General features: G+C 47.0%; 1 gene segment (V, D, J or C); it reads right to left on the reverse strand.

Moving 5' to 3' along the window:
- Positions 1-10,390, reverse strand: part of LOC122232570 — a 21,172-nt gene extending 10,782 nt beyond the window's left edge. Inside the window, 1 exon segment of the V gene segment in view lies at positions 10,299-10,390. Within this exon segment, the coding sequence occupies positions 10,299-10,356 (58 nt within the window).
- Positions 10,391-11,774: the final 1,384 nt, after the last annotated feature.

Raw genomic sequence — 11,774 nt, forward strand, 5'->3', positions numbered from 1 at the left:
TGTCCACTGCCCCTTTCCTAGGGCCAGCCAGGTATCTTCTGGGTAGCCTCCCATATCCTCAAAGCAGACTTTCTGCTCTTCTCAGACTCCTCCAGAAAAGGGCCCAGGCCATGTTTCCCTGTATGTTTCATGGGTCAGGACTGAGGTGGTATTTCTACAAAAACGCCACTTAGATCAGAATCATGTCCGGAGCTGTGGTGAGTACCAAAGGACACGTGGCCCCTTCTGTGTAGGATTCTGTGTTTTTTCCTATTATGTGCTTCCTCCCTGGTTTCCAGGGCTCTCCTGCTCTGAGGATCTCACAGCCTGAACAGAAGCTCTCCTTCTGTCCTCAGTGCTGTGGGAAGGAACAACTGTGTGTATTCCTAAGGGCACTGTCCACTAAAAATCTTTGCCATCTGTCACTATGTCTGCTTATTTGAAACGACAGTTCTCCACACACTGTGGTTAGTGATTTCCTCCCAGGATCTGTACCCCCAGCACACAGATACAAATATGCAGGGGTCCTAGTGTGGCACTGAACACAGAGCCCAAGGGCAAACCTGCAGGAAGTTCCAAGAGGGAAGGAGTGACCGCAGCAGGTGCTCTGACAGGGTTCCAGTGACACGGTTTATGTGTTAGTCACCACTTAGCCAAGTGTGCACTTTAGAAATGAGCAGAAACCATGAACAGACACTTCTCTAACGAAGACATCCACAAGGCCGACAGGGCACATGGAAAGATGCTTAACATCACTCACTCATCAGGAAAATACAAATCAAAACCACACTGAGATATCACCTCATGCCAGTCAGAGTGGCTGAAATGAACCAATCAGGAGACTATAGATGCTGGAGAGGATGTGGAGACATGGGAACTGTCTTGCACTGAGGGTTGCAAACTGGTGCAGCCACTCTGGAAAACAGTGTGGAGGTTCCTCAAAAAATTAAAAATAGATCTACCTATGACCCTGCAATAGCACTACTAGGAATTTACCCAAGGGATACAGGAGTGCTGATGCATAGGGGCACTTGTGCCCCTATGTTTATAGCAGCACTTTCAACAATGGCCAAATTATGGAAAGAGCCTAAATATCCACCAAGTAGTGAATGGATAAAGAAGATGTGGTTTATGTATACAATGGAAATACTACTTGGCAATGAGAAAGAATGAAATCTGGCCATTTGCAGCAATGTGGATGGAACTGGAGGATATTAGGCAAAGTGAAATAGGTCAGTCAGAGAAAGACAGATATCGTATGTTTTCACTCACATGTGGATCCTGAGACACTTAACAGAAGACCATGAGGGAGGAGAAGGAAAAAAAAAAGTTTGAGGGAGAGAACTCGAGGGAGAGAGCCAAACCATAAGAGACTCTGAAAAACTGAGAATAAACTGAGGGTTGATGGGGCGGTGGGAGGAAGGGGGGGTGGGTGATGGGCATTGAGAAGGGCACCTGCTGGGATGAGCGCTGGGTGTTGTATGGAAACCAACATGACAGTAAATTTCATATTAAAAAAATACAATAAAATAATTTTAAAAACTAAATGGGCGTATGCTTGTGTATAAAAAATTTCTCTCAGTGACATTGACTGAAACTCAATGACAATGTTCTTATGAAAATGCAGATACAATCACTAGGATACTTTTCACAGATCTGTATTTACTACAGAGAAAAACAGATAGAAATTGTGGAAACAATGTAGAAGGGATGCTTTCTCTTGCAGGTTGAATAGGAGTCGATAAAGTTTTTCAAAAATCATGTTTTCTTTGTCATTAGTATAGCATGGTGGAATTTTTCTACCGGTAGGAGAGACATGATGTCCAGTGAAATCCCATGAGGGACCTATTTCTATGAACTCCAGAACCATCTCTGTGATGCAATTACCAAGCACTGAGGGAGCTTCCAGGAAAGAGTGATTTGGAGTCAGACTTGTCTCTGGGGTGAACACAGCTCTACCTCTGTTCTTTGTGTCCAGTATATTCAGGATAGAAAAAAGCTCATTCACACATCCATGAGTAGAGGAATGGATTTCTATTATCTGAGGCCAACTGGGCTGAAAACTCTCTATCAAAGATTCCATATGTGACTGGTGGAGAGATGGCGATAAGGGAAACTGTCTCCGTGAGGTCACTGTCACTGTGGCCCTTGGGTGGGACAGAAGAATTTTCAGGAGAGATCCAGATTGGTGCAGGTGTCGCTGGGAAGACTGAAGCAGAGACCCCCGCATGTCCTCATGTACCTTGAGCTCCGTGGGAGCATCAATGAAGATGTTGTCCCAGAATCAATGAACTGATCAGCTTTGGGGGCTGGCTGGATCCCAGAGATTGTCGGGGACTGAGCTACCCATGGGACAGAGAGTCTCCTTGGGATTCCCGAGCATCAATCTTGTCCCAGGAGAGCAGGTGTTCAGATAATGGGCTTGTTGCCCTTGTGACAGGACCCCAGTCACACTGGATGTTGCTGGTGTTTCTGATGATGGGGATTCTGCCTCCTGGGATTCTGACCCTGGTGGTACTGTTTGAGTACATGTTGACTATGATTTCTGGAGAGAAAGAGAAGCTGGGAAACTGAAAACTCTAGGACACTATACACTCAGAGGAGAGATGTGTGTGTGTGTGTGTGTGTGTGTGTGTGTGTGTGTGTATCTGCGTGTGTGTCTGTGTGTGTGTAAGACAGACAGAGAAAGAGAGAGAGAGAGAAGAGAGAGAGAGAAAATGCTTCATGTATCCTCAGGAAGTCTTTCCTTCAGAGGCCAACTATGTAGACAAGTGTACCCCTGTCCCTCTAATGTCCTCTCTCCACTTCCTGAGTGTTGTTCTCCATGCAAATCCATCGCTGGGGTTGGCTCTTTAAAAAGCCTCCTGTGTTCTGGAGCTTGGCGCTAAAGAAGGCTAGTGTCTTGAAGATCACTTCCCTTGCACAAGGATGGAATGTACACAAGGAAGAGGAATTTGGTGCAGATTAGTTCTGATAGGAATTCCATTGAATCATAAATATGGATCTTGGGGATGGGTCTTCAGTCCATTTTTACCCAACAGATACATATCCCACATGTGTGGGTTCTGGTCTCAGGAAGCACAAGACAGGGGTGACAACACAGTCCCTTCCTTCTGCCCTTCACAGCACAGCCACCCCCCACTATGCCTCCAAGGTCCCTGGATGCCTCCTTGGCGGTGACCATGAAAGAGTGCCTTTTTTATTTTGGAAAAAGGCTAATACATGAGACCTCAATGATTGGAACAAAATTGTGTGGCTGCGTTAGTCTCCTGATGGCCTCGGAAAACAAATATTTCTCAACAACAGGAAAAGTTGTCATGTCTGGAACTATGTAGCCCATCCTTCCTTTGTTGGCTATGTCAACAGTTACCTTTGGTGGAACCTCAGTAAGTTTGAAGGGGGAAAATTCGTTGTACTAATGGCTTTTGTGGGCAAATACTCAAAGGCTGAATGAACCTTCATTTGTCACAAACAGAATAATATTGTTGTCATATTACAGAGATTTACTGAGGCTGGTGGGCATGAAAACTACAAGCAGAGATGAGAGCAAGAATCAGATGTTGAGTGGATTTCCTGCCAGTCCATTTTCTGCGACTTCTCATCACTAGAGATGAACCCTAGAGAGTGGAAATTACTGTAAAATTTTACTTCTCTCTGAAATCCTAACATAGAGCTGGGGTTCAGACCTGAAGCACCATAGGGAGAGACTGAAGGCCTGAGGGAGGCAGGAGCAGAGGGGAGAAGAGGAGCCTGTGTCGGGAGGGGGAGGGGTGAGGTGAGTCTGAAGAAGTTGTGACTCACTTTTTGTCAGATGGGTGAAAGAGAAAATTGTGTCTATGACCAAGGTGCTTATTAACATATCGAGTATGGATGTGTCGTCAGTAACACAAGAGTCACAGTTTCTGGCCTGAGATTTGTGGATGAACATGACTATCTAGTTCACCTTGTCCAGTTGAGACAATACTACTGTGTGATCTTAGGAACTATATACGAGTCTCTGCACCCTGGATCCTGACACAGAGTTTCTGAAATTCTTGTCGTTTCCTAAGTGACAAGAGCACTAGAAGCTTCTTAATTGTAATGACATGACTCTGGGTGGGCTTCTGGATGGCTCCTGGATAGGGCTGGTGCCCAGAAAGACCAAGCCTTGATCAGAGGTTGCGAATATTCACCCCCTCATACTTGAGACAGGGAGGGAAGACTGACAGTGCAGTTAATGTCCAATCATGTCTACCCGAATCCTCAATAAAAATGCCAAAGTACAGGGTTTGAAGAGCTTCCAGTTTGGCTAACACATCCACTCTCAGAACAGATGCACCTCAACTCCACAGGGACTGAAGCTCTGGTGCTTGAGACGCTCCCAGACCTAACACTAGGTGTCTCTTCATTATTTGTTTATGTGACCCCCATCATCATATCATTAATGAGCTGACAAAAGGAGTCAGTGTCTCCCTCGGTTCTGTGAGTTGATCTGGCAAATTAATGGAACTCGAGGAGGGAGTCGTGGAAACCTTCAACGTGTAGCCACGTTGGACAGAGGGTGCAGGCCATCTACTAGTTGTTGTTGGCATCAAAATAGGGAGCAGCCTCCTGGTGCTGAGCCCTTCCCCTGTGGATCTGACACTATCTCCCCACAGACAAACTAAGCATTAAATTCAGTTAAATTGTAGGACACTCAATTGTGTGTGTGTCCCAAAGAATTTCTAGATGTAGGAAAACAGATACAAAACGTATAATTGATGAACATGAGTGTGTGAAGTGAAGTATTCTGCGAGTAGTAAAGGAGATATGACTAGAGGGAGAGCCAGAGATTTTGGTTGTAAAATAGTTGTTCTTGTTACTTTTCTCCAGACCCAGGGGCATGTGCAGTTGGGCTCCATTCCCTGATTCACGTGGGCTCCTGGGACACGTGTGCTGTCTCAGGCAAGAGCATCATCTGTGTGTCAGTCCTTCCTCCTCAAGGACAGCTGTCACCATAGAGGACTCTCCCTACAGGAGCCTCCACAGAAGCTTCCCAATAACAGAAGCTCAGACACAAGGTCTGTGGACCCAGGGGTTTTTGTCTCACTTTCTCCATATCTGAGTCACTGTGAGAAGCCAAAGCTTCTCCCACTGCCATGAGCTGTAGCACAGGAAGAGTCAGCCTTGTCCTCAGGCTGTGGCCCAGAGAGGAGCAGAAGCCCTGCCTTGGCCGAGGCATCTTTGGACCCAGAGAAGCGGCTGGGGACCGCATTGGTGTTTATTTGAGTCTGAGTAGTAGTATAAGAGATACAGAGGAGGGCTCACTGGCTTCTGCTGGAACCAATGTATGTAATAGCTGCCAACACTGAAGCCACTGCCCAAGGTGCAGATGTCTGGCAGTTTTCCCGGAGATGCAGACAGGGAGAGCGGCTGGGTCAGCACAGGCTGGGACAGGGAACCTGCCAACACAGACACCCTTTGGGAATGCGGCTAGAAATGGAAACCAAAATTCAGGATTCTGAGCAGAGGAGGAGTGATGTGGGGAGCACCTGAGTCTATAAGGCCTGTCCCTACTTGTGCAGTGAAGGAAGAGTAGGAGGAGCAGCAATATCCAGGCCACGGTGACACAACCCCTGGTCCCCACACTGGGCTGGGCCGCCCCAGGCCTCCTTTCCTCCTCCACCCTCTGCCACAGGAGGGGCTGTGCATGCAAATGAGGTCCATCCAGTGACTGCCCAGCCCCTCCCTGAGCCCTGGTGCTGGAGCTCAGTTCACACCACACACTGCGGAGGATGGGGGTGGAACTCCTGTCCAGGGAGCCCTGGGAGGTAGCACCTGCTGCGACACCACAAAGCCTCCAGGTCTGGTCTCCTTTGAGTGATTGGTCCTCGCTGACCAGCTGTGTAGGGACCACAGGGCTGTCCCACAGCGTATCCGGTTAATCTCACATGGAAAAAGGAAAAATGAAGAAAAACATCCTGTAAGTGGTAAACCTTATTAAGAATAGATTAAATACATAATTTCTTAGAAGTTACAAAACTGGCTGTCCTAGAAATACATTGAGTGAATAGACGAATTTCAATATAAAAATGGAAAAGGTTATTACTGAAGCACTCCACAGAAATACATTAGGTACAGACGTTTTCACAAGGGACATCTAACAAAACTTCAGAATTTAGATGATTCCAATTTATTTGCTTCATATTTTTTCATAATATAACACGGTATTGAATATTTCTTACTTCTTTTAAAAATGTTATAAAACTCAAAAATACACTTTCAAAATACCTTTCACAAAAAGGAAAAGAATAGAACAGTATCATGAAATATTGATAGAAATATTGGGTACAAAATATTGACAAGGAGACCTCAATACCATATTTACAAATTGATAGTATCATTAAGTGTGATTGATTCCAATGATACAAATTGGGTTACATAATAAGAAAGAGTTTTATATGACACACCATATTATTACATCATGAGATATGACCATATTGCCCCAATTGGTCTCAAAAGGGCCTTTCACTAGATTTAACACCATATCCTAATAAAACCCACATAAAAATACAAACAGATACATGTATAATATGGTAAAACACACACTCTCGCACACACGGATGATGTAGTCCTGACGCCCACATCTGGGTTCCTGCAGTAGTGAGGAGACGATTTCCACAAAGATCAAGAGCAGGTAAAGGAGATCTTCACTTCTTTTATTTTCAAATTATTCCTCAATAGCTAGAAAATGTAATTAAAAAGCCAAAATCAATGGTTATTACTTAGCATTGATGGCAAAGGACAAGTGGTCATTCTTGAATATCCAGATGGACGTCATAGCCTTAGGTAGGCCTGTGTTGCTGTAGCCGTGACGGCAGAGATCTCCTCAGTGAGGACTAGTCGCTGACTCTGACTAGTGCTGGTGAAACTAAGTAACAGAGACAAGATGGGTGGAACAAGGGCAGCAGAGAGAGTTCTTGTCCCACTTGACTGGGTGAAGAGCCCTGTGCAAGGTGTGGGGCAGTGACCCCGGATCTCCTGGATCAGAGTGGGGGGATCTCCCACTTGTCCTGGGTAAGGCCTGCCTTCACTTGTGCAGAGAGTGGGGAGGGTGAGTAGTAGAGAAGCCCAGGTCATGGTAGATACCCAGCTCTGTTGTGCAGACTGAGCTCCCCATAGTATATTTATGGCTACAGAAACTTCCATGGGGGTGGACTGGCTGCACTCAAGTGAACCCTTTCTGTCTGTCTGTCCAGATTCCATGCCCAGGGCTTTCACAAGTGGGAGCACACAGAGGAGGTGTTAATGAACTAATACAGTGATAGAGGTGGTCTGGGTGGTGATAATCCCAGGTCCTGGCAGGTCAGCATCATCTAGTGAGCACACTGCTGCCAGAAACCCTGGAGGCCCTGAATGGTGTCCCTGCTGGCAGGGGACAAACAGGATTAGCCAGCCTTTCCCCACATACCCTCAAACACCAAACCATTCCCCCCAAAACAAATATTCCAGTGAAGAAATGGGCAAAGACATGAATAGACACTTTTCCAAAGAAGACATCCCGATGGTTAAAGACACATGAAAAAAGTTTCTACATCACCCATCATCAAAGAAATACAAATTGAAACCACAATGAGATAGCATCTCACACCAGTCAGAAGGGTTAACATTAACAACTCAGGCAAAAACAGATATTGGCAAGGATGCGGAGAAAAAGGATCTCTCTTGCACTGCTGGTGGGAATGCAAACTGGTGCAGTCACTCTCAAAAACAGTATGGAGGTTCCTCAAAAAACTAAAAATGGAACTACCCATGGATGACGGGCATTGAGGAGGGTACTTGCTGGGATGAGCACTGGGTGTTGTATGCAAGCCAATTTGACAATAAGTTATATTTTTTTAAAAAGTGAGTGAGAAAAAAGAAAAAAAAAGTACTACCCTACAACCCAGAAATTGCACTACTAGGTATTTGTCCAAGGGATACAAGTGTGCTGTTTCAAAGGGGCACAGAAACAGGCTGTTTCTAGCAGCACTGTCAACAATAGCCAAAGTATGGAAAGAGTCCAAATGTTCATCAACAGATGAATGGAAAAAGAAGATGTGGTATATATATACAATGGAGAAGTACTCAGCAATCAAAAGAATGAAATCTTGCCATTTGCAACTACGGGGATGGAACTGGAGGATATTATGCTAAGTGACATTAGCCAGTCAGAGAAAGTGAAACATCCTATGACTTCACTCATATGAGCAACTTAAGATACAAACCAGATGAACATAAGGGAAGGGTAGCAAAAATAATATAAAAACAAAGAGGGAGACAAAACATAAGAGACTCTTACATATAGAGAACAAACTGAGGTATGCTGGCGGGGTTGTGAGGGAGGCGTGGGCTAAATGGGTAAGAGGCATTAAGGAAGACACTTGTTGGGATGAGCACTGCGTGTTTACATAGGGGATGAATCACTGGAATCTACTCCTGAAATTATTATTGGACTATATGCTAACCAATTTAGATGCAAATAGACGAGTGAAGAAATAAATAATACACTAACACAATAAACAAAATACAGTAACGACCCTCAGAGATCATAGTTTCATTTGTCTACAACCTCGTTCCACATTCACAGACAGAAAATGTATACTGTGATAACACAGAGTCTCCCACACACAGAGAACTCAGTCCCACACCCAGAAAATAAAATGAGATGGGGGTGGGGAGGACATTTCTACAAGATGAAAAGGCTAACGTGACCTAAACGCCATGTTATCCAACATCTTTCTGTAAGTAGTAGGCAATGCAAGTGAATAAGAAAATCACTGGTTGGTTCTCAGCATTGATGGGAATGGACAGGGATTCATTACAAAAGGCAAAAAAAAAATGTGATTTAGTCATATATACTCTGGGGCTGGTGCTGCAGGGAGAGAAGACATCATCCCAAAGAGCCAAAAGAACAGTTATTTCTACTGAAGACTAATAAGAGGATTACATAGGTCTGGAAACTTCTAGAAATAGGTAAATGGCCAAGGATGGAGACCCTGGCTTCCTCAGAAGTCAGGTGGGAGCTGAGAACACTGGACCTATGACAGCAGTCCATGAACTTAGAGAACTTGTGTCGCAACGTGATGGGCGAGATGAGCTTTCTGTGTCCTTTGAGACCCTTTGTCTAGGAAGGGGCTGCTGTGAGTGACATTGGGGACAGAAGGGAAGGAGGAGCCATCACTCCCAGGTGGTGCTGCTGCCTGCAGCGGGGCCCATGGTGGCAGCAGCAGGAGCATCAGAAGCAGAAGTCACAGGCTGAACCTGAGCAGCTGCTGGGGCCTCGCCCTCCCAGCAGATGAGAAAGAGGTTCTGCTTTCAGTTCTCATGGGCCTGGGACTCTGTGTGAGCCCACGATGCTGTCCCAGGAGGGGCAAGGACCAGAAGCCTTCTCCTCAGCCCTCAGGCCTCAGCCCAGGGAAGATCTGGGAGGCACAGTTGCTAGACCTGGAGCCAAAGAGGGAATCAGGATCCACAATGGATCCAACTATCATAATAGATGAGGATTTAGGGGCAATTAGTGGGAGCTTTTGTTACCAGGACACATAGCGGACACTCCCGATGTGTCCTGACTCAGACAGAGCTGGATTTGTGTCCCTGTTTCTGCTGTGACCTGTCATGGACCCTGTCCTCAGGGCAGCCTGCCTTTGGCACCCAGGAATGTGCTCAGTTTGAGAAAATCACACAGTATATTGATCCCAAAGACAGGCTTCAAGGAGGAATTGCAAACAATGTGGAAAGGCTTTGTAGACTTATTGCTTGTGGAGGGTCTCAGACCCTAATTTGTACAAAACAAACAAGGAAGCACATGACTTGGCCAAAAAGTCAGCCCTGCACAGGAAGTCCCATTGCTGTGGGGACAGCAGGTTTTTGTCTCACTTCCCCACAGGCCTGGAGCACTGTGTCAGCACCTTGAGTAATGTCAGCAGACAGGCAGTAATAATCAGCCTCGTCCTTGGCCTGGAGCCCAGTGATGGTCAAGGAGCCTGTGTTGCCAGACTTGGAGCCAGAAAATCTGTCAGGAACACTTGAGGGTCGTCTGTTATTAGCATAGATGAGGAGTTTAGGGGCCTTTCCTGGAAGCTGTTGGTACCAGTTCACACCAATTCTACCGATGTTGTTGGCACTTCCAGCACAGGAGATGGTGACCGTCTGGCCCAGGGCCCCAGACACTGAGGGCGGCTGAGTCAGCACAGACTGGGCCCAGGAACCTGGAAGGGGAGAGACAAAGAGAGCATGATGCTGGGATCTAGACACCAGAGGAGAATCCAAGGTCCACGTGTCCTCCCCGGACCACTTCCTCTGTTCCCTCATCTAGTTACCTGTGCAGTGGATGAGAAGGGTGAGGAGAAGAGGGAACCAGGCCATGGTGGAGGTCATCACCGACCCTGCCTTCTGTGGATCCACAGCTGAGCAGATCTCTTCTAATCCCTTCCTTTCCCTTTTCATCCTCTGAGAGAGGGAGGGCCCATCCATGCAAATCAGACCAGCAGCTCTCTGACACTTCTCTGACCCTGGGTCAAGTCCCTCTGCCTGAGGATGTCAGGTGGGTTGGACGGGGAGGTGGTCTCTGGGGCCATGCCAGGAGAGGGGAGGTCACAGTTTGGAGTCCTGAGCAGAGGGCACAGGCATTGTCCAGGTGCAGGTCCCAGCTCTAATCATGGCCGACCCTCAGAAGCAGGTGACGACCACCCCCTGGTGTCCAGGCCCAGACACAGCATATGTGACATGGTGAGCAGATCTCATCAGAGTTCCTGCCTTCCCACTGCTCTGTCCACCATCGCCTTTCTTCGGGACAGGCCAGGTGTCCTCTGTGCGGCCTCCCATCCCCTGAGGACACTCTGTGCTCTCCTCTGGCTCCGCATAGTGAGTCTGTCCACAGCGCCCTTGGCTATTATTGACGGGGCAGGACTGACGTGGTGACTCTTGTACAACCACACAGATGAGGATCAGAGCCACAGAGCGACGGGTCCACATTGACACATGGCCAGTTCTGTGCAGGAGGCCGATTTCTTCCCCCTTCCCTGCTTCCTCTCTGGTCTGAGAGTTTTCCTTTCCCAGAAGCTCCCTCAGCACTGAGGACACAGGGAGACCTTTTGTCCAGGTTGTGGGTAGAAGCCTACATTCGTTGTGTGCATTCCTACAGGGTTCCACACTGAACATCTTTGTCAGCTGTCACTCTTGCCACCTCACATCGCATACTGGGGACGATGGAGGTTGGCTTCACCCCTGGGGAGACCCCTGCAAGGAAGCACCTGTTGAGACAACACACATGTCCTTGCTCAAGTGGGGACTCTGCCACACCAGAAGGGACGCAGCTGCTGAGTCTCCCTCAGGAAGTACAGGGCCCAGTCCCCAGTCCCAGGTTCCTTTTAGTGAATGGTCCCCACTGAGGTCCAGTGTAGGGAGACAGGGAAGTCCCACAGCGCCCCATCCTGGCTGAAGGGCACACACCCCACTGTGTCCCACAGCCCTGAGAGCCCAGTGGGTTTCTTCACTTCTGTTTATTCACACATCATTGAGCTGAATCTTGGATAATGTGACCCTATAGTGCTGCCCATGTTCAATGTAGCATTTTTCAGTCTCCAAAGAAGCCCTAGTCCTTAGGATTTGGAGGCATTTACCTCAATTAAATGGTAAGTTGCCAGTTCTTTGCAGAAGATACTCCAGACCTCATGTCCCTCCTCTGGCCTACAATTGAGAATATGTCTATCTTGTGAATATTTGAAAACTCCTGTGCGTTAAAGCAATGGATTCCAGCTACTTTCCATTAAATTGAGTATTATGTTAATCTTCCA

Source organism: Panthera tigris, chromosome D3 (assembly GCF_018350195.1).
Source record: "Panthera tigris isolate Pti1 chromosome D3, P.tigris_Pti1_mat1.1, whole genome shotgun sequence".
Lineage (NCBI taxonomy): Eukaryota > Metazoa > Chordata > Mammalia > Carnivora > Felidae > Panthera > Panthera tigris.